The sequence below is a fragment of the Phyllostomus discolor genome, chromosome 5 (genome assembly GCF_004126475.2).
Source record: "Phyllostomus discolor isolate MPI-MPIP mPhyDis1 chromosome 5, mPhyDis1.pri.v3, whole genome shotgun sequence".
In the NCBI taxonomy this organism is placed as follows: domain Eukaryota; kingdom Metazoa; phylum Chordata; class Mammalia; order Chiroptera; family Phyllostomidae; genus Phyllostomus; species Phyllostomus discolor.
Genome location: NC_040907.2, coordinates 27,672,826 through 27,696,935, shown reverse-complemented (window position 1 = coordinate 27,696,935; position 24,110 = coordinate 27,672,826). Strand labels below are relative to the sequence as shown.

The following is a 24,110-nucleotide window of genomic DNA, read 5'->3' as shown; positions in this document are numbered from 1 at the left end:
AATTTTAAAGAGAGTGGCAATATGATTGACTTTTTGTTTTACAAGGGCTACTCTGGTTGCCGTACGAATGGTGGAATGGTAGTAGAGAGAGGTCAATCAGAAGGCTATTGGTTAGTTTTGTGGAAGCAAAACAAAGTATATTGCTAAGTATACTATGCATAGTACACTGCAAAGTAACAGCATAGTAAACTGCAAAGAGCATGATCTAGATTGTTTAACATCCCAGTTCAGCCACCTAGTAACTCTAACTCTGTTTCCTCATCAGTAAAATGGGAATAATGGTAACCTCTTACTAGATATTATAGAAAATCATATGAAGTAACATATATACATGGAATTGCTCCCGTGAGCTGAGTATAAATCTTAGATGTTATATATTTTTTATAAAGATTTTATTTATTTATTTTCAGAGAGAGGGGAAGGGAAGGAGAAAGACAGAGAGGGAAATATCAATGTGTGGTTGCCTTTCACGCACCCCCTGCTGGAGACCTGGCCTACAACTCAGGCATGTGCCCTGACTGGGAACCCAAGCAGTGACTCTTTGGTTTACAGGGCTGCACTCAATCCACTGAGCTACACCAATCAGGGCAGATGTTATATTTTTAACTTGCTTTTGTTGACTTTTAGGTAACTTATAACCAAGTATAGGATTTTTAAGAACCATTTTTGTTTTCCTTCTACCACTCTGTCCCAGTAAAACAGAGAGAAATCAGAACATTTACCAACATTTTATATTCACATTAAGATCCATATTTCAGGGTTTACCAAACATTTAAAAAATAATATAACTAAAGCTTTTTCTTTATTTAAAGATTTTATTTACTTATTATTAGAGAGAGGAGAAGGGAGGGAAAAAGAGAGAGAGAGACATATCTATGCAAGAAAGAAACATTAATGCGAGAGAGAAACATTGATTGGTTGTCTCTCCTACATGCTCTGACCCAGGGGACTGAACCCACAACCCAGGCATGTGCCTTGGCTGGAAAAGACCTGGTGGCCTTCCTCTTTGCGGGTCAGTCCCAACCATCTGAGCCACACCCAGTCTGGGCTAATTAAAGCTTTTTCCTTTGGCCACCCTGCCAGACTCTGAATTGGAGAATCAGGCTTAGTATCTTTGAGTTGGTGGTACAATAGGAAAAGACTGGAGCCTTAGCTCAGCAAATGAGCTTTTTAGCTGAGAAATAGCATCAGTTTACTTTGCCTTTGTTTCTTCAAGTGTTTAATAAGGATTATGTGAGTAGGTGTCCTAGCCACCTTGTATATCTATTGTGAGGATCACATCCTTTCTGTAAGTAAACATTCATTAAACTATCCATGGTTCCATTACAAAGAGTATAGAAATGAATCAGGTCTGGATCCTAATTTCAAGGGAATTATAGTGCTAAAATAACTGTAAAAGATGTATACAAATAACTATAATACAAATAAGATAATATGTTAGTTAACTTTGAAAATTATAAAGGAAACTAGAAGTTGTTTGTATTTTGTATAGTATATTGTAAAAATATGTTTTATAAAATATATTTCACATGTTCAGATTTAAATTGCTTCTCCAAGTAAAGCTGGAATAGAATCACTTTCTTAGATACTTGTGGAAAATAGTGATAAGACAGATTTAGATTTTAAGAAGATTTTTAAACCTGTATGCATATTTGGATCCCAGGTCTAATGTTCACTAATTAAGGTATTTTCTGAGACTTGGGGGTGGGATGGGGGGTGTGTGTGTGTAATGGAGATAATATGACTTGCCTTTCAGATTTGTTGTGATGAAATGGTCACATATGTAGAAGTGCTAAAAAACAATGTTGGTTTTTTCCTTTTAGTCTCTTTGTTCTAGCCTACCCAACTGCTCACTGTTTCCCAATGCTGAGGTTTGAGACAGCAGCTTCTCTGAGATATTTTAAAGTAGTCTTCTTTTTTACTTGTGAAAAATTTCAAACATACAACAAAATTAAAAGGGTTTTACAATTAAAAACCTTATGTTCACCTCCTGAATTTTACCATTACTTGTAAATATTACATATCTATTTATATGTCCCCCTACCTATCCAGCTATATTGAAATTTTCCTGGTGATTATTTAGGACTTTTCTGAAAGAGATTTAAATTAATTTGGAAGCTAGGGGTGCCAATACATTTCAAATATTTATAATTAAATTATAGCTTTTCTATTTGCATTACTTTGTTCCTATAAAAAATTTTATTTACCAGGTTATTCATTATTTGGATCTCTTTGTAGTGTCTGTGCTCCTACCCAGTCATTTCTAACCCTAACTCATCCCATTGCATCCTGAGGGTTCCATTGGTTAAGCTTTTTTCAATGTCACATTTAGAGTAGGTTCTTTATGGTAGTCTTTGTTGTCTTTTTCTCCTTTTAAAATTAATTTGAAAAGATACTGAATGTTTTGTGCCTCATGACAAACAGTGCAGCTAGAAGTTTGTTTTTTTTTTTTTATTAAGAGTGAGATGCTAGCTAGCACAGGTCTTAAAATCTCAGGTATCTCATTACTTTCCATCAACTCCCATTTCTTGTTTCTTAGCTTGGGTTTTTTCCCAGGACAGTTGATTTATTTAGTATGCCCTGGGAGTAAATAGAATCCTTTACCTATGTTTGGTTAGAGGCTGTCAGCAATGGATTGATATCCTCCATTATATAGCACTATTTAGATGGTATGTCACAGAAATTCTTCAAAGTTTCTCATTCTTTGATGGTACTCTTCCCTATTTTCCAGGGCTGATAAGTAGCTGGGTACTTACTCGTATTTTTAAAATCCCGTATTTTTAAAAGACAGTACATGTCTTTTAAATGAGTTTTAATCAGATAGAATTTGTCTTTATGTTACGTGGATTTCTTTAACAAGCTGTGAGGACTGTATTGAGAAAAGTCCATGCAATCAAGACAGGACATATGGAGAAAATCAGCCAGTGCTAGAAGCCCCTACCCAAACATAGGCAAAAGACTGTGTTTATTCCTAGGGCATACTAAACAGCCGTTTTCCTGGAAAAACCTTAAGCTTCAGAAACAAAAAGTGGGCCAAGTTACCTTGCTTTGAATCCAAGCTCCACCATTTACTAAATTAGTAAATTTACTAACTGTGTAATTTTGTGCAAATTTTAAGATACCTCTCTGCACTGGTTTCCTCATCAATAAAATGAGATAATGTAATAGTATCTATCTTACTGGGTTGTGAGAATTGAAAAATTTAGTACAGACACTTAGAATCATGCTTGGTACATAGTAAGTGCTTAACATTTAATTTTGTTATTTATTTTCTCTAAATGTGGGTTGTCTAACACAATATCCATGTGTTTAGTGTGACTCAAGTACTAAGTTTAAATCTTATTTATTAAATTTAAATGTAAAAACTGATTCTTGATATAGTTATTGGAAAAATTTTAAGTATGTTTTGAATAACTTAGTATATGAATCTTTTTCAACTATAAATTTATATAATTTGAATACAGGTCAAGTATTTCTAATAAAAATTTAGCATATGAATTGAGATATACTATAATACACACCAGATTTTGAAGACAATCTAAAAAAGAATGTAAAGTATTTTCATTGATTTTTATAATGATTACTGGCTGAAATGATAGTTCAATATATTATGTTAATTAAAATGCATAATTAAAATAATTTTTATCTTTTTTGACTTTAAAAACTGTGATTACTATAGAAAAGTTAAACTGACATACTTGGCTCGAATTATATTTCTGTCAGACAACACTGCTCTAGAGCATGGGGCTGAGGGGAAAAGCAATGGAAGAAGCATATGGACTGGGGAGGTGCTTTTTCTAATTATACAAATACCCACAGAGATTCTGAAAAACCTTCACCTGGTGGAGCCTCCCTTCCCATCAAATTAATCCTAATTCCTACCCTCTTGCTGAAAATCAGTGCTTTCAATGAGCTTGCCCTCACCGATAAAGTGTTTTGTATTCTTCAGATATGTCAGGGTAGGAAAAAAGTTATGAATCACTGTGTTAAAGAGCATTGCACCAGTTAGACAACTATCAGTGATTTTTAGGTGTATTTTATTGATTATGCCATTACAGTTGTCCCAATTTTTTTCTACCCTTTATCACCCTCCTCCCTGCATTGCCCCCTACCCTCCAGCATTTCCTCCCCCACTTAGTTCATTCCATGGGTTGTACATATAAATTCTTTGGCTTCTCCATTTTCTATACTGTTCTTAACCTCCTTCTGTCTATTTTGTGCCTACCTATTATGCTTCTTATTCCCTGTACCTTTTCCCCCCATTCTCCCCCCTCACTGATAACCCTCCACGTGATCTCCATTTCTGTGATTCTGTTCCTGTTTCAGTTGTTTGCTTAGTTTTTGTTTTTCAGGTTCAGTTGTTGATATTGTGAGTTTGTTGTCATTTTACTGTTCATATTTCTGATCTTCTTCTTTTTCTTAGATAAGTCCCTTTAACATTTCGTATAATAAGGCCTTGGTGATGATGAACTCCTTTAACTTGACCTTGTCTGGGAAGCACTCATCTGCCCTTTCATTCTAAATGATACCTTTGCTGGGTAGAGTAATCTAGGATATAGGTCCTTGCCTTTCATGGCTTCAAATACTGCTCTCCAGCCCCCTCTTGCCTGTAAGATTTCTTTTGAGAAATCAGCTGATAGCCTTATGGGAACTCCTCTATAGCTACCTCTCTCCTTCCTCTTGTTGCTTTTAAGATTCCCTCCTTATCTTTAATCTTGGGTAACTTGATTATGATGTGTCTTGGTGTGTTCCTTCTTGGGTCCAATTTCTTTGGGATTCTCTGGGCTTCTTGGACTTCCTGGAAGTCTGTTTCCTTCACCATATTGGGGAAAATTTTCCTTCATTATTTGTTCAAATAAGTTTTCAGTATCTTGTTCTTCATCTTCTCCTTCCTGCACCCCCATGATTCAGATATTGGAACACTTAAAGCTCTCCCATAGGTTCCTAAGCCTCTCCTTATTTTTTGAATTCTTGTTTCTTCATTCTGTTCCAGTTAGATATTTCTTTCTTTTGTTCCAAATCATTGATTTGAGTCCCAGTTCCCTTCTCTTCAATGTTGGTTCCCGGTATATTTTCCTTTATTTCACTTTGTGTATCCTTCATTTCTTCCTTCATTTTGCAACTGACTCAGTCAGTTCTGTGAGCATCCTGATTACCAGTGTTTTGAACTCTGCATCAGATAGGTTGTCTATCTCCTTGTCACTTAGTTCTTTTTCTGGAGTTTTAATCTGTTCTTTCATTTGGGCCATATTTCTTTGTCTCGGTGCACCGAGACAAAAGTAGTCTGGATGATTGTTTCTTTAACTCCCTGGTTGTTCGACTTCCATGCAAATGATTTTCTGGCAGTTTTGGTTGTTCTTTATTTTTAAATCAGTTGTTATCCTTCTTTTGGTTGTGCGAGGAAGCAAAGCGTTTCTGCCTATGCCTCCATCTTGGCCAGAACTCACCTATCATTGATTTTGATGAAATAAATGTCTGGAGTTCTCTGAACTAATACTACTATATAAACTTGTTCTCTGAAATAAAGTCTCCCACTAACCCTGGTTCAGTGAACCCTAGAGACTTAAAATGAGGAAGAATTAAAGTAGATTTTAATTAAGGGATAAATGGCTGGGTCAAAAGCTGATGAAGTAGAGAAAGGCATTTTGTGTCCTGAAAGCTAAATTTCTGGAATTAAAAAGGAAAACCTCAAGAATCCAGGCAACTAGACATACTTTTTTTCCACTTCTAATGCCTCTTTGTCCCTACTTGTTCCATGGTTATGTACAAAGGTTTTCTGACTTGTTTAAAGTGGCATTATTCTCAGTAGTTAACACAAAAAAGATTCCTACTAAATACTGAGTAACTCTTAGCAAATGGTACCACTTGTCTGCCTTAGCTGTTTGGAATGCTTATTATATATTCTTTCTGTATTATCCCCAAATAATTTTTTAAAAATCAATGATATGCCTTAGCTTAATACCACTCAATGATTATTCCATGCCCTCTCAGGAAAGTTAGCTTTGTAACGAAATGAGTCCTTTCCTTAGATTGCTACACTGTTTTGGATTCACATAAGACACATTTATTGTTACAATGAAGAAAGAGGTAGTCTCAAAGTTTCCCAACCAGAAATGGGCATCAGGGTAGTTGCCTGAGTAGCTCACAGGAAAACAGCTGATACCATTTGTTAAATTTTCCTTATTTCAGTAATAACAGGATTTCCTATGAAGCTATAAAATTAGACACTTGGAGAGGTGGATGATGAGGGAACATAGGCATGCAGCTAGTTTGTAACAAATATGGGACCTGCCTGGGAAGGCACTATGGAGTTCTAACATCCTGGTTTTCAGGTGAAGAATTTGAAGCCTTGAAGAAGTGGCTACTCAGTGACAAAGAATGTACCAGGCCAAGTTTAGGTCTAAGTTGCCTCTCAGTTTCTTAGTACATAAAAAACAATTGTCCCAAATATCCCCATGGCCTAAGCAGGGAGGATTTAATCTAGTTTCAAGGCTGTATCTCTGAGGAGGTAGTTTTCTATGCAGGACTCTATCCTATTAGACTCTAATAGAATAAAGTTGATCTTGAGATGTCTGGTACTATGTAGCATAGATATCTTTCAAAGGTCTGCTTGGGCAGTGTGAACAGATAAGAGTGGTAAATGGGTTAATAGTTTCTTATGGGCCCCCAAAACCATATGAATCTGACCTCAGATTTTAATTTTGTCACCATGAAAAACTTTTATTAAGTAGCTCCAGTCTGCAGATGGTGACTTTCAAATCTTCACTCTAGGAAGCCTTGGGGAAATAAGTTACTTTTAGAAGTTTAATGTTCTGAAGCTACAGGTTTGTTTTAGTCATTGCACATTAAAACTCTATCTTAAAAAATCATTTTAGTTGGAAATTATTCTAAAATGGATTGTACCCTTTCTCTTTTCAGTTTAGTTTTTTGAACCTAGTTTGACCTTTTCTTAATGACTTAGACCTTTAAGGGTGTGTGTGTGTGTGTAAAGGGTACAAAGTTCCATGGGCTTTTAGCAGTCTGTTTCTAACTTTACTTTTTCCACAAGCCTATTTTTAATACATATTTTTTTACAGACTGTAAGGTTTTTCAGAAATGCATAATGTAGAAACACCTGTATTTAAGTCTGTGGATCTCAATCAAAAAGGCTTGAAAACCACTGCCCTAGATAGCTCCTTCTTTATGCTAATAATGTCGTACAGTTGCATAGTAACTATTTGTCAAACCTCTATACACATATATGGCCTAGGATAAGTAAACTAGGGAAGGTATTGACTTCCTGTTGTTTTTAAACTATGTGGTAAGCAAGCATAATGGAACCTAAGAGAACATGAACTTTGAAATGAGACAGTCTTTAATTTTAGCCTTTCCTTTTAGTAGCCATGTAACCTTGGATTCCTTAATCTAATTTCAGAACTTCAGGTTTTTTAAAACCTTAAATGGGAAATGCCAGAATTGTTGGGTTCTTAAATCATGTAATGAAGATAAAAATGCCTGGTAGGAGCGCTGTGAATGAATCTCACAAACAAAATGTTGAGTGGAAGGAAGTGGACATAAAAGAGAGTACATGTGATGTAAGTATTTCTGTAATGTTCAAAGCAGACAAAACTAATCTACAATGATAGAAGTCAAGACAGCATTTAGTCTTGAGTAGAGTAATGACTGGGAGATGATGCAAAAGGAGTATTTCAGGTGCTAGTAATGATCTCTTTCTTGGTTTGGAGACACATTGTAAAAGTTCGTTGAGCTTCATACTTATGATTTGTGTGCTTTTTATTAGTTATATTATACTTTAACAAAAGAAGTTATTTTTAAAGTGCTTAGCATAGAACCTAGCTCATAGTTGGTTCCCTTTCTTCTATGATGGTTCTGTTAAATTAACAATATAGAAGTTTATTTAGAAAAATGATCCTAGCCTACATTTTTTTGTAACCTTTCAATTTCTTTTTTCCTGTTATGGTTCTCTTTATCTCCTAATCCCAGTTTTATACCTAGGCATGTTTATATGGATGGTAATCCTAAACTGGTGAAGTTGCAGTAGTTCAGGTCAGTCAGACACAGTGAAATTGAATGTCTGAACAGTATGATCTAGGAGTAAATCAGGAATATGAATTTTGATTTGATGCTATTCTCTGATCATTATGTGATTTGATGTTTTTCTTAAAAAAACCCCAAAGATTTATTTATTTATTTTTAGAGAGAGGGAGAGGGAGGGAGAAAAAGAGGAAGAGAGACATCTGTGCTAGAACAACTATAAAAAAAAGGTGAAAAAAAAGAGAGAAACATCGCTTGGTCACCTCTCACACACTCCTAAACAAGGGACCAGGAATCGAACTGGCAACCTTCCTCTTTGCGGGACATTGTCCAACCCAACTGAGCCACACAGGTCAGGGCTGATGTGCTCTTTACATGAAGACTAAATGGATATTTTTCTCATCTGTATAATATAATTTTGTCTTATATCAGACCAACTTCATTATTGAATATTGAATATTGAATATTCTTGGTGGGATATTAGGCTTACTCTTTTATCTCTGGCACTTTTAATACCAGCCAATTATAGTGTAGTAAGTTTTGAAATCCTAAACTGTCCTACCCATTAACATCTTATACATTTTTCTTAGATTCGTAGCCCTGAAATGGAACCATTCTTACTGTTTTTACCTTGTTGTTTATACTCATTGTTTTTGTACTACAAATATAGAAATAGAACTTGTATACTTGGGAATTTATGCAAGATCCTGTTGTAAAAAACTTAGAATTGTTGAAAATTCAGTTTTAAAAATTGAGAAAGTTTTTTTTTTTTCTAGGCAATGTTTGTGATATAAAATAAGCCTGTGACAGTCTCTGCCTTTAGGGATGATGGAATCCTGTAAGAAGAGGTTTGTAATACAGGCAGAAAATGAATTTGTCTCCATTTGCTTTTGGTCTTTTTGACATTGGCTTTTCAAAAAAAAATTTATTGTTGTTCAATTACAGTTGTCCCCATTTCCCCTGCTACCCTCCCCTCCCCTGCCCGCTAGCAGGGCCTTCTAAACCACAGAGAACTGTGGTGATGTATGGATGCTGATGGAGCCAAGATACAGAGAACTGACTTCTGAGTGATCAGTAATATGACAAAAAGTTAGGGAGGTGAGGAAGTATCCCCTTTCTATCAGATGCTTATTTATATTCATTCATTAAAATAGTTAGGAGCACTGTTAACCCTCACAGACCCTTTGAGGTAGACATTATTATTTTTTCCCCACTTTAAAAATAAATAAATTGAGGCCCAGTGACATTTAGTCACATGTCCAAGTTTACATAGTTAGTGACAGTTAATATGCAAATCTAAAACCCATGTGTACTACTTGCTATATATAGATAGCAAGTAGTACACATTTTGTAATTTCTTTCTTTGGACTGTCAGGACTGTCAGACTGTGCAGCAGAGTCGCCTGTTGGCTGTTTCGGGGTTTTATGTGTGATAAAATACACGTAACATAAATTTTACCTTTTAACTCATTAAGTACTTTTCAATGTTAAGTAACATTCACTAATCCATTTTTGCAACTTTTCCATCATCCCAAATAGAAACCATGAACCTGTTAAATCATAACTCTCCATTACCCACCCTGCCCAGCCCCTGGAATCTCTATTCTACTTTCCGTTTCTATGAATTTACTTATTCCACTTACCAAATATAAGTGGAACTACACAATATTTGTCACTTTGGTTTTGGCTTATTTTACTTTTCATGTTTTCGAGATTCATCATGTTATAGCAAATATCAGAATTTCATTACTTTTTATAGCTGAATAATATTGCATTGTATATATATACCACATTTGTTTATCCATTCATTTATTGATAGACACTTGGATTGTTTTTTTTTCTTTGGCTATTGTGAGTAATGCTGCTATGAACATTAGTGTACAAGTGTCTGTTTCAGTCCTCGCTCTCTATTATTTGGGTATATATCTGGGAGTCGAGTTGCTAGAGCATGTGGTAATCATATGGTAATTCCGTGTTTAACTTTCTGAGATTTTCCACAGCACCTGTACTATTTTTGATTCCCACTAACAATTTGCAAGTGTTCTAATTCTCCACATCCTCACCAACACTTATTGTTTTCATAATAGCCCTTCTAATGGATATGAGTGAAATGGCATTTCATTGTAATTTTGATTTGCATTTCCCTAAAGATTAATTATGTTGCATATCTTCTCTTGTGCTTATTGACCATCTGTGTAGATAAATGGATAAATGGCTATTCAAGTCCCTTGCCCATTTTTGAATTGGGTTGGTTGTGGTTTTTTGGTTGTTAAGTTATATATGTTCTAGATATTAATCCTTTATCAGATACATAGTTTGCCAGTATTTTCACCCATTCTGTAGGCTGTCTTTTCGCTCCTATGATAGTGTCCTTTCATGCACAATGCTTTTCATTTTAATGAAATTAAATGTTGTTGTTACCTGTGCTTTAGATGTTATATCCAAGAATCATTGCCACATTTGGTGTCATAAAGATTTTCCCTTATGTTTTCTAGTAAGAGTTTTTATAACTTTAGCTCTTATTTTTAGGTCTTTGAGGCATTTTGAGTTAATTTTTGGTACAGTGTAAGGTAAAGATTCTACTGTATTTTTTTTGCGCATGGGTATCCAAGTTTCCCTTGAATGGTCTTGGCACCTTTGTTGAAAATCATTTTACTGTGTAAGTTAGGGATTGTTTCTGGGTCCTCTCTTCCATTCAGTTTGTCTATATATCTGTCCTTATACCCATATCACACTGTTTTGATTACTGTTGCTTTGTAATCTGTTTTGAAATCAGGAGGTGTGAGTCTCCCAAATTTGATCTTCATTTTCAAGATTGTTTAAGCTATTTGGGGTTCTTTGAAATTCCATGTGAATTTTAGATGACTTTTTATATTTCTGCAAAAAAAATCATTGGGATTTTTATAGGGATTGAGTCTTTAGATCACTTTGGGTATTATTGTCATCCTAACAATATTAGTCTTCCAGTTTATGAAAACAGATGTCTTTCCATTTATTTATGGTTTTTTTTTCCATTTTAATATTATCATTGACCATTTAACAAAATCTACTGAGTCTTGGGGCTTTTCAAGTTTATTTATTTATTTATTTTTAAACCTAATCCACCTTTCTTTCTTTATTGTTGTTCAAGTACAGTTATCTCCACTTCCCCCCCTCCTCTCCCCCCCACCCCATCCATCTCCACCTCCCACCCTCGATCCTACCCCCTTTTGGCTTTGTCCATGTGTCCTTTATACATGTTCTTTGATGATCCTTCCCCTTTTTTCCCCCATTATACACCTCTCCTCCCCTCTGGTTACTGTCAGTTTGTTCTAAGCCAAGCAGTGAAAGACAAATACCATATGACCTCACCTATAAGTGGAACCTAATCAACAAAACAAACAAGCAAGCAAAATATAACCAGAGACATTGAAATATTTATGTTTTCTTTAAAATTTTCAGCAGTGTTTTGTAGTTTTCAGTGTATAATATTTTAGTTCATGAGGCTGTTATATTTCTCACAGTAAGTTAATAAATGAACATTCTAGTTTACCCATCATTGTTTAATGACCAAAGATCTGTCAAGAGTCTGTTCTATTTTTAACATAATTAGGATTCTGAACCTACAAAGCTAAGGGAAGGATCCCAGAAATAGGAAACATAACCAAATCACTGCCCTTGGAAAGGCCTGTCTGAGTGTCCAGACTGCTGGTTTCCTCTGATAAAATCCTAATTTCACTGTATGTCTTCTTTTATCTACAATAGTTTGTTCACATATCTAATTCTTTCTGTCTTTTGCTTCTAGATTTCTCCATCTTACTAAAGAGAAATGATTTCCTATTTGGTATAGCTGATGGTACCATGCAAAACTCAGATCCTCGAAAAGGTCAGAACCTGTATTTATACGTAATAGAAATAGACTTATCCTCTATTAGGCTGTGTGCGAATGTATATGTCACAAAAAGTGACTAGAGTGAATAAAAGAATCTCATCCTTTCTTGCCAACTTAATCCTGCAATTTTAACAAGGCCAGCACATCATTTGTACAGCTCTTTACAGTCTGCAAAGTACTCTTCACATAGTTATCTCATACAGTCTCTACAGTAATCTTATGAAGTGGTACTATTACTATTCCTGTTTTATGGAAACAATATGGGGTTACAAGACTTATTCAGAATCTTACTCTGAACAGCAAGATTTATTCCTAGATCTTTAGCCTCTAAATTTTGTCCTCCTTACTACATCCTAAGTTTATAATCGGTATCAGAATTTAATAAACATGTGTTGAAGCTGTATGAACATTGGAAATAATGTATGTAAAAGTCTGAAAAGTGTTAAAACCCCTTTTAGATATAAAATACCAATAAGAAATGAGATCTTGATATTGAATATCTAACATAGTCTTTGGGATGACACCATATGCTTCAATGTATAATATACCATTATCTTAGTATGGCAGACGAGTCTCTTCATAAGTTGCTGCCTACCTACTTACCTATTCTCATCTCATTCAGTTGCTGTCTTTTGTCTCTGTAGCTTACCCTACCCCTTTAAATCTATAATAGACTACAGGCTGTTGTCCAAATATACTATGTATTTCTAGGAAGTATGGTGTGGCACCATTGGTATTAGTAATTGTCCCTGTTCAAGGAGCATGAGACAGATGCATTCTAGAAAGCATTAGCTTCTTCTATGCTCTGGGTCACACCTGTGTAAGCCTCTGGAAAGGGTAAACATTATATATAGTTGAAGCCTACTAGGATGGCCTGAAAGACAAAGGTAGTCATGGCTTTTCTGCGTTTTCATTAGCCACTTATTGTTTGCTGCTTTGCTTGTTAAAGGAAATAGTGATATTCCCTGGGGATTCTTCTCTCTGTGCATGTGCAGAGATGCATAATTGCTATGGAGAGAGTGGGGGGAGGGACGATCTCTAAGAGAGATCTGCTCCATCTTCTTTGTTCACATCTGCTGCATGTACAAGGCAGAATTCACTGGTCTCTTTAAGAAAGTGATTGCCTAGCTTACCTCCCTGCCACCCCTCTTCTGGGGGATCATCCCAGAGGAATATTACCATCTCATCACACTCATCTCTGAATGGAACAAAGTAAATGGAGAGCTGGAGGCAGAGGATCATTTGAGAGGCACTAGGAATACTTGCTAAGAAGAGTGGCTGATCAGTGGCACATCTCAGATCAGTCTCCAGCCTCCCCTGTAGCTCATCCTCCATGACCACAGTGGGCTAGTCCTGCTCCCAATGTTTCAATTTGATTTCTGTGGCTTAATAAGCCATTAGAATTATGGCTTATTAAAACCACATTGTTATCTAACACTGAAAGTGTTCTGTCTTGTAATGGGCATTCAGAAATATGTTTAATATTTCTCCAGTTTTCATTTCTGAGGGAAGCATTCTTCATTCTCTGGTCTCTTCCTCCCTTCCTTCCCCAGCATATAAAACTGCATTACGTTTCTATTTTCCAGGCTCTGTGAATATTTAAATCATGGTACCTATGGACATCCTTTGTTTAAACGAATTTTACCTCATTAAATCCCAGACTGTGCCTAATCTTATTCAGTGTCCAAATCAAGTAAAATGGGTAGAACATCCACATTCGCACCTGGTTGTAGTTCTTCCCAAGCAGGCTATTTTCTGTAGAAGCAATTATAAGGTTTCTTTTTCATTTGTTTATTTGCTTTAAGGGGAGAGACAGTGATGTTAAAAGCATAGTTGGTGTTCAAGTCCTGCTTTTTTCCTAACCTTTTAGAAAGTTAGTCACCTCCCTGGTATCATTTCCTTATTTGTAAAAAGGAGTAATGATACTGTACTAAGTGGTATCAAACTGGAGAGGGCGGTGTTATTGAAATACTTAGCACAATATCTGGCACATAATAAACACTTAAAAATACAAACTATATAATGCTAATAATTATTGCTATTTTAATATACAAGTGATAATTTACAACTGAATTTTTTCTTAATATCACAGTATATGAAGAATTTTTTCTACTTTTTCTTGCTTCAAAGTATGACCTATTGTGATTGATTGTTTTGTCACATTTCAAAAGGATGCTTCCATAACCTTGTAGATTTTTCTGTTGCTTATTACCTTTCAAAGGTTTCCAGAAATACTAGAATCTTTACACTGTCTAGAGCTATACTGTTCAATAGAGTAGCCACTGGACATGCATCTAGTTAAATTTAATAAAAATTAAATATAATTAAAATGCAGCTCTTCAGTCACACTTGGTGCATTTCACCTGCTGAATAAGTCACATGTGGCTAGTGGCTGCCCAGTAGACAATGGAGATATAGAACATTTCCATTATCACTGAAAGTTCTATTGAATGGCACTGCTTTAGGTGTTACTAGTCTATGCTCTTGCACTCTTTTATCAGAAATCAAAGAGTGTATATTTTCTAGGATATTCCAGAAACTACTGGACATCAGGGCTCTGGACATCGAAGGATTGAGGTTTCTCTTCTTACTCCAGCCCCTTAGTGTCATTACTGTGTTTTAAAATAAATACAGACACTTTCATTTCCCCCAAGATCACATTACCTTAATTTTTAAATGTCCCAGTCAACAATAAGAGGAAGCCAAAGGGAAAAGAAGCAAAGTAAAAGTAATTGTAGCAGATATTCCTATATTAGTTACTCAAATTGTGAGAATTAGAATTCTTAGAGGTTCTAATGTCCTTTTGGCAAGTACCTTGTGTTATTCACAGGATGAGTTTTCTCTCTGAGAAAGGCAGTAAACATCAATATTTCCTTAATAATTTCTATTATCTGTATTATGCACTTTAAAAGCCATCTTTTTATTTATTCTTCACAACAACCTAGTGAAGCAAGTAGCATAAGCATTACCATTCCCATTTTTTTTTACTGATAAAAAAACTGAGGCCCAGTGCAATTAAGTTACCTGCCTAAAGCATTTAAGGAAATTTAGTCTTTAAGGAAAAATAGAGTAAAGATTCAAAACAGAATAAAAGTGAACTTCCAGTTCAGTATTTTATTTTCTTTTGTTTTTATTTTATAAAAGAAGGAGTGAAGTTTCCTTAGAGCAACTTGGAAACTGATGACTATTTTATGAAGTACTTACTCTCGGAGAATTACTGTAGTCTCATTTGTCCTGTGACCCATGTGTATTAGTCAGGAGGGCTGCCATAACAAAATACCACAGGCTGGGTGGCTGAAATAACAAATTTATTTTCTCACAGTTCCTAAGGCTGGAAGTCCAAGGTCATGGTGTTAGCAGGGTTGGTTTCTGATGAGGCATCTCTCCTTGGCTTATAGACAGGTGTCCTCACCTGGCCTTTTTCTCTGTATGTGTTTGTGGGGAGTAGGGGGAGGAGAGATATCTCTGGTCTCTCTTTTTTTTATAAGGATACCAGTCCTGTCACATTAGGACCTACCCCTATGACCTCATTTAATCTTAGTTATTTCCTTAAAAGTCCTATCTCTCAACACAGTCACATTGGAGATTACAATTTAACATATGAATTTAACATAACATGTGGGAACACAGATCAATCCATAACATCATGGTAATGGTGTTTAGTATCTTTTGGTTTTTCTGGCTTAACTTGGTTAATTGGAAACTATATTTATATTCAACATTTGCATGGAACTGGATGTAGCAAATATCTTTATCTCTAGATATTAAGGCTTAGTTAAATTAAACCTGTAGTACTTGCTATAAGGTACTATTCCCACCCTGAGATATTCTAATAGGCCAAAAAAATTATATCTTACCGTCCTAATTTTCTTATAATGTAGCCTTGTTTGTTAATAGCTGAAAGTCTCAGTACTTTACAGGTAAACTTCCCCTTTCCTTCCCACCCTCATTTTACAGATGGAGAAATTAACATACAGAGAAACTGTCTTCTCAGAGGTCAGAGCGAGGTATTGGTGGATCCAGGGATAAATCCCAAACTTCCTAACACCTTGACCAGTTTTTAGTTCATTGACTATGCAGCCTAGTGGTAAGTATCTTTTTACCCTCCCATCCTGGAGGTAAGCGGGATTAAGAGTTTTGGCAAGGACTGAATTTAAGGAATTTCTCATTACTAATTAGGTCACTCATTGTCCTCTGTTAGCCATGCTGTCATTTTTGTCATTAGCATGAATTTCTCCAGGTCATGAAAGGAGTTTTGCTTGCTTAAATACTTTGAAATATTTCTCTATTGTTTCAGCTATAGTAGAGATTATTATTAGGAAAGGAAAGAAAGAAAAAACCTATTTAATGAATTTGTTCTCTGTTTTAGGCACCATGCTAGACACTCTATATTATGTTATCTTATTTAAAATGTCCTTAAAACTTATAACCATTTCTGGAAGGTATACATTCTTACCATTGTTATAATGATAATTTTTATAATATTAGTTGAATTAAATAGACAAATATCTTATAAAATTCAGAATTTAAATTCTAGTAAAATTTGAGGTTTGTGAAAACTAAGAACCTTATCAGAAGTATTTAAAGCTAAAATCTCTTCGTGTTTAAGCATAGTTTCTGAGGTTGGATGATTTGTCTTATCTGATAATTAAGTCAAGTTTGCTTTTCCACTTGACACTAAAATCATATTTTCTCTAAATCCCTTTCTTCTGCCTCTACATCAGAAATAGTTGTGATTCTTTTTATCACTAGGGAGGCTGAACAGTCAAAGCCATGTGAAAAGCAAGGGTGTAAGTGGACCCCCAGAAGCAAGGTCCCACAGACCATAAGCATGTCCTCTCCTGTTCCTCACCTCTGCTTCTCTGCCCATTGACTTCTTGCTTATTGTAGATCTGCATTCTCCATTATAGTGAAAAATAGAGCCACTGACATGAACTGCATTTTACTTCTCTTATGATATCCCCTCCTGCTTCAGCCACACTGAACTTCAGGTGTCCAACATGACAGTACTGTCCATAATGTGTTTATCTCTTTCATGAATCAGAGGCTGAGTGCCTTGCTATATAGGTCTGTATCTAAGTATCAATCTCTATGTCAAATTTTTCTGATGAAAGCATGCATTTAAATATTAACTTTTAATATGTATAATTTTTTTTCTCATTGGACAACTATTTCTGAGTTTGGTAAAAAGGCAAACTTTTTTATTTTTATTTTTGAGTGCTTGTTGTGTGCCAAGTCCCAGCAATATTGACTGGCTTAGTAATATTTAGCTCTGATACTCTGTGACAGGCACAGAAATAGAAGGTAAAGATAGTACTGTACTCTGCTTGGGGATGTTACCAGAAAGCTATTGCAAAGTAATAGTTGCCCTTGACTGTGATGAATAAATAGGAATCTCCTAAATAGAGAAAGAGAGAAAATTTTAGAGATATGAAACAGTATGACATGTTTGTTATGTATGGTTACAGTTTAGGGCTTGATCTTTGAAGACTTTTAAATGAGATAGTGACAAGTTTTATCTTAGCCATACTTTAGAAAATTAATACTAAATTATGGATTGGAAAGGAGTGAGATCAGACAGGAATTAAGTAACTGTTTTCATTGGTCAAGGTGAGAGATAATTAAATCTTTTTTAAAAAATTATTTTATTGTTGTTCGAAATCTTAAACTCAGATTTGAAAGAGAAGAGATGGTCATTTTAGAGGTAGAACTGATATAATTTGATAACCTAGTCTATTTGGAGGGCTTGAGAGCACAGACAATTACAGAGGATTTCAGGTTTCTGAATTGTTACTATTAACTGGGTATGACTACCAGAGAAGAAACATACTGCCTGGGGAGAGGGAATAAAACAAAACTAGTTATTTAAAAATAGTATCTATATATCATAATATACTCTGAAGCATGGCTATTATTCTCATCATGCTTTGAAAAATTATGTGACTAGCTCCTTTTTTAAATGTGTGGAATTCTATGAGATTCTGTATTCTTTTCATTTAGGAACTGACACAGGGACAATTATGTAATCCACTGAGTAATTTATGATGATGCTTTTAATTAAGCATTTTGTAAGGTAGTTGTCTCCTTTTCTTTGTGTGTTGCTTTCCAGTCTCCACTTGTTTGTGCCAGGAGTTCCAAATATTTCTTCTCAGAAGTTCCTTTTCCATTGTCTTAAATTAAACCTTATTTGACGCCTTCCTACCCAGTTACATTTGTTAGTCCTTTTGCTCATTTTGCCTAGCCTTTGAGTCTGGCTTTCATTTTTTGTCTTTACTAGGATTTTTTTCCTAAATTGCATTAGTTGCTTTTAAATATTGTTTTATTAATGATCATGCAGCCTGGTTTCTATTTATCATGGCTTCCTGAATCAGTTTTGCATATGCTAGTAGCTCATCTTTACTTAAGTGATATAATATTGAAAACATATATATAAATGTACTGTATATTGGTATTTAATTTTAAAGAACACATTCCTTCTAATTATAAAAAATAAGTGTGAAAAACTTTAAACATAAATTCAGTTATGATACCCTAATATCTTTGTCAGGAATTTTTAAGCCTGATCAACTTTGTAGTCTTTAATAATTATTTAGAGGAGAACAAATGTGACAGATTACTAGAAAGATAGGGGACATCAACCCAGGAGAGAAGGCACACTCTTGAAGTAGGACACTGACCAGTATGGCTGGAGGGTAGTAGAAAGGGAAAAGTCATAAATAATAGGTAGGATCAGAGGAGTGACAAAAGCCAGGTCTTGCATAGCTTTGTAAGGCACCCTTAACTCAGTGCAAAGCTGTTGGACGTCCTCAAGCAGATAAATGACATTATCTGTTTCATGTTTTAAAAGGCTCACTTTGACCCCTATGTGGAGAATACTGTGGAGTAGGGCAAGAGTAGAATCAGGAAAACACATTAGCAGTCTGTTGCAATGTTCCAGGTAAGGGGTAATAGTGACTCGACCTACAGTGCAAATGGTGAGATTAAGATCAGTGGATGGATTTGGGATGTGGGCCAACAGAGCTTACTGATAGGTTGGATGTGAGTGTAAAGGAAATAGAGGCATCAAGGATAATTTCAAGGATATTTGGCTCGAGCAACTAGGTGATGGAGATGCCATTTATGGTTTGGGGAAGGCAAAAATAAGAATGGGTTGGCAATTGGGGGCATTTCCTCTTAGCCGGACCATTTCAAACTGTTTAGTTTGAAATAGCTGATCGATAACCATGTGGAGTTGGGATATAGGTAATTGTGTATGTAAGTGTGGAATTCCAGAAAGAGAACAGTGCTGGAAATAGAATTTTGGAGTTATGTCAATTAAGTGGTGAACAGAAAAACCCTATTTGAATGAGGCGATAATTTGAGGTCATGTGTAGGCAGTGACTATAGACAACTCTTGAAATAAGTTTTCCTATGAAGGAGAGCAGAGAAGTGGAAGGATATAGCAGGAGGGACATATGTGGGGGTAGGAAGGGGTGTTTGTTGTTTTTTTTGTGTTTGTTTGTTTAATAGGTGATGGAGTAATAAGAATGCTGGCTCAAACAATCTATTAGAGGGGGAACACTTGCAAAGTCCTTAAGAGGATGAGAGGAAATGGGATCTAAAGCAAAAATGGAGGGTTGGCTTTTGATAAAAACAAGTTCACTTTATCCACAGCAACAGGAGAACAGTCAGAAAGAATGATGAATGTGTAGCTTCATTCACTCACCAAATTAACTTAGAACCTACTACTATACTATGCAGTTGAGGATATACCACTAAACAAGATCTGTACTTTTCTGAAATGAATGGCATGTAAAAGGTTCCTATCCCTTATTTATGTTTTCTCAATGAACTCAGAATTTACATACTCCCCTAAGAGTGAAGGTGAAGGAGTGCCGTATTTGGAGTATGAAGAGAGAGAAAAGAATAGTAATTTGTTTTTCTTTTTGGAAAGTAGAGAACTTAGTAGGGAAATGTGGTGATTTCTAGATGATGTTAAGTAGCATTTGAGAATTATGGCCATGAGTTTAAAGTGAGACTAGTAAGCTTGCATTTGTTTTTCTTCTGCACTGGTGAGCTGTTGGGGTAGGCATGGTATAGGTGGATAAGTGCCTTTAACCAGAGTTAGGATTGAGACTTGAAGGGAGTCAAGAGTGTTTGCCAGAAAGTGATTTTAATGAGAGACCATGGGATCTGAGCTAGGTAGGAAGAGAAGTGAACACGTGATGGGTGATTGGTGGTAAGAAAGGGGCAGAAGGTCAGGATATGAATCTACATTTTCAAGCAAGGAAAATATACTCCCATTATATAGTAATATATCCTCTTTGTAGAAAATTTTAACATACATGAGATTAGAAAATAGAAAAGAGGAAAAAAAAAACAGTACCATCACCCAGAGATAATCCGTTGTTTATATTTGCTATTTACTTGTCTTTTTTTTTTTTTATCTTTTTAAAGATTTTATTTATTTGTTTTAGAAAGGGATAGGGAGGGAGAAAGAAAAGGAGAGAAACATCAGTGTGTGGTTTCCTCTCACACATCCCCTACTGTGGACCTGGCCTGCAACCCAGGCATGTGCCCTAGACTGGGAATTGAACCTGTGACCCTTTGATTCACAGGCAGGCACTCAATCCACTGAGCCATACCAGGTAGGGCTGTCTTTTTTCTAATGATTTTTTCTAATACTTTTTTAGGCTTGTATTAGTTTGCCAGGGCCACCATAACAAAGGCTACGAATGGGTGATTTAAACACAGACTTATTTTCTCAAAGTTCTGGAAGCCAGAAGTCCAAGATCAAGGTGTTGGATTGGTTGTGGTTTGTTTTTTTTTGTTTTGTTTTTTTTTCTGAGTCCTCTCTCCTTGACTTGCAAATGCCTGCCTTCTCCCTGTGTCTTCATGTCTTCTCTTCTCTATACCTGTGTCCAAATTTTCTCTTCTTATGTGGATACCAGTCATATTGGATTATGGCCGACCCCATTGACCTCATTTTAAGTTAATTACCTACTTAAAGACCCCCTCTCCAAATAGTCACATTTTGAGATACTATCCCTAGTATCAGAATTTCAACATGAATTTGAGGTGGGGACACAATTTAGCACATAACAGGAGTGTTCTTTTTTTGTTGTTGTGTTTTATATAATTGTTATTACTCCATGTATATAATATTTGATCCCACATTTTACCAGATATATTATAACTTAAACATTTTCCTATTTTTGTTGTTTAGCCTTTGTAAAACAGCTACAAAATACTGTCAGGTGAATGTTTTGCAAGTAACTTAATCAGTCTTCTCTTTTGAACATTTAGGTGCTTCCCCCCTGCCCTTTTTTTTTTTTTAAAGATTTTATTTATTTATTTTTAGACAAAGGGGAAGGGAGGGAGAAAGAGAAGGAAGGAAACATCAATGTGTGGCTGCCTCTCACACATCTCCTACTGGGGAACTGGCCTGAAGCCAAGGCATGTGCCCTGACTGGGAATCAAACCAGCGACCCTTTGGTTCACAGGCCTGCCTTCAGTCCACTGAGCCACAGCAGCCAAGGCCCTCACACCCTTTCTGTTACTTATAAACACTACTGAAACTTTTAAAATAAACCTTTTTTTCCTGTAGTTTGGATTATTTCCTCAGAATAGAGTCTCAGAAGCAGATTATCAGAAACTATTAACACATATTGTTAAATTGGAGAAGTAGTGAATCTTTTTATTTTCTTTTCACATGACTGTTTTCTTATTTCCCACAGAAATAGACTGGAATGATGTTAGAAAACACAAATATGGTCATCTATTGGAGTCTGTATCCCAACATCAAGGTAAGAAAAAAACTACTCAGCATGGAAGACTTTATTTGACATCTCTTACCACAAAAACTTTGTACAAAGGAATCATTGGACTCATCAGTTAAAACAAAAGCAAATACTGTCACTTACAGAGGTATCTGTAAAAAGCAATATGCTTTCTTTTGAACTGGAAGTCAAGAAATTTAGATTTTAAGTATAGATAATCCCAAATTAGCTTCATAGCTTTAGGCACAGTTGCATAGCTTCTCTGGACTTCTATCATTTTTAAGAGTTTAGGCTTGGGAGTTAGGCCGAATTGGGGTGTACTTCCACAACTATTACTACTGAACTTAATGTCTTTTAAAATGAGAGAATTGGACTAGACAAGCTCTCAAGCCCTCATTTTACCCCGATCTCCGCCTTTCTATCATTTCGGTATGTTTGTCATAATGACTTATGCTGTGACATTTTTCTTTAATAGAAGCTACTGACATCCTGGAGCTAGGTAAGATATTTTTCTTGTATTTCTGTTAAATAAGGGGAATTACTAAACCAAGAATTTGATCATATCTAGGAAAAGAATTCCATGTGTTTGTCTCATGAAATAGTGAATCCTGTGCTCTTATCTGCCTAATGAGCCCCTGTAATTCATCTGGGTTGCTATGTCAAACCCTCCTTATCAGGAGGCCACAGACCAGGCTAAGAAAAAGGGAGGGGGTGGAACTTAATTACATAGAGTACAGGGAGGATGGAAACTGAACCAAACTGGAAATAACTTCTTAATGTATTAAATCCAGAATTAAAACCAACTCCCACCATCCATAATTCAGAATTTGGTGGGATTCTCCCAAAGTAAATGTTTTTTTTAATTTGAGAGATATTGAACTGAAATTAAACCTAAAGATTTTTCTAAATTGTTTAAATAAACACTACAATATTAAAGTATCAAATAACAACAGTCAGATTAATACTGCATTTGGTTTTCATTCCTGCATAGTATACTTTAGGACTGGGATTTGAGAAATAAAACTTATTGGTATTTCTCGATGAGCTTTCAGGGTTCCTATATAAAAATCAGCTTAACCTCTTAGGGTTCTTTAAAACTTTTCTACATAGTACATGAATACTGATGGTCTGATGCATTTATAAATTTTTGTTTAAGTATTTTTATATCTTTTATTACTATAACTTCATGTGTTTAGCTCTGTTATTATTGTTGCCTATTTGGTTCTTCTGCCTTTTCTTTCAGCAACATATTGCCTTCATTGCCCATTGACAAAGAAAATAATGTAAGGTCGTAGAATACTAGACTAGACTAGGAGCCAGAACTTCTAGGTTCTTTGAAAACCAGGTCTACCACTTAGTAACTTGGTGGTTCTGATCCTTAGTTTTCAGATTTGTCAAATGGGGATAATAATCCATTCTGCCTACTTAACAGGGTTGTTAAGAAGATTGCATGATCTAATGGATGTGAAAACATCTTAAAAACTCAAATACTTTTCAACTTTGGAGGATTATTATTTTCATCCTATTCAGCAACTATCCTCAGACTTTAAGTCAAATTTTGTGACATTCTTTGAAGTGAAGCATTCTGTGAATGTGAGCTGAAGAAATGAATGAAATGAAATAATGCAGGTAAAGGGCCTGGAACTTGATAATGGATAAATGATAGTCACTTTTTAGTATTCTTTAAAACTTTTCCTCAAGCATTCTAAGGTGTTAGAAAAACACAGTCCTAAGTATCAGACAGGCCTTAGTTCAAATTCCTATTCCCCACTTCCCAGTTTTGTTATTTTAGGAAAATTACTTAATCTTTCTGAGCCCAATTCCTCATCTTTAAAATGGGAATAAAACCTACTTTTCAAGTTATGATGAACATGGGAGATACTGAACATAATGTGGCTTGGTGCAGGCATGGAAGGCATAGCTGCTGTTTGGGTTGCTTATGATGATATCAGTTATGGTTCAGTGACAACATAAAGTATATTATAAACAATGTATTTTGTTGACAGGGAATTGTGAAAAGTGGATTCTCAATTGAACATAAAGTATAAAAAGCGATGTGAAACTTTGAAAGTATGTTTCTCCTTGTGGGAGTAGAGGTAGTATGGCTAGGTATATCCTCTGACAAATTAATCCTACATCTTCCCTTTTGCCCATAGGCATAAAGAGCAGCCCCAAATATCAAACTGAAATAAAGTTCAGTAGACTTTTAGGATCTCAGAATTTGGAAGAGGACTTAAAATAATCTAATTTGGCCCATCATTTCAAAACTTGGTATTTTGAACATCTTACAAATTGTCTTGTGTTGAACTCCTCAAAGTCACTGGGGACTTCCCCAGGCAACTAACATTATATTTAGACAGATGATTATTGGGTCAATATATGTTTCTTTGTAAATTCTGTTAGTCATACTTATAACTTTTAGGGCCATATTGAGTAGTTTTACCTAGT

The 24,110-nt window shown here is 35.4% G+C and overlaps 1 protein-coding gene across 1 annotated transcript in view; it reads left to right on the top strand.

The window, feature by feature from the left end:
* Nucleotides 1–24,110, top strand: part of SCMH1 (Scm polycomb group protein homolog 1) — a 144,899-nt gene that overhangs the window by 20,815 nt on the left and 99,974 nt on the right. Inside the window, 4 exon segments of the mRNA XM_036025857.1 lie at nt 11,818–11,898; nt 15,862–15,991; nt 21,621–21,689; nt 22,138–22,161. Coding sequence (XP_035881750.1) covers nt 15,979–15,991; nt 21,621–21,689; nt 22,138–22,161 — 106 coding nt within the window. The 5' untranslated portion in view covers nt 11,818–11,898; nt 15,862–15,978.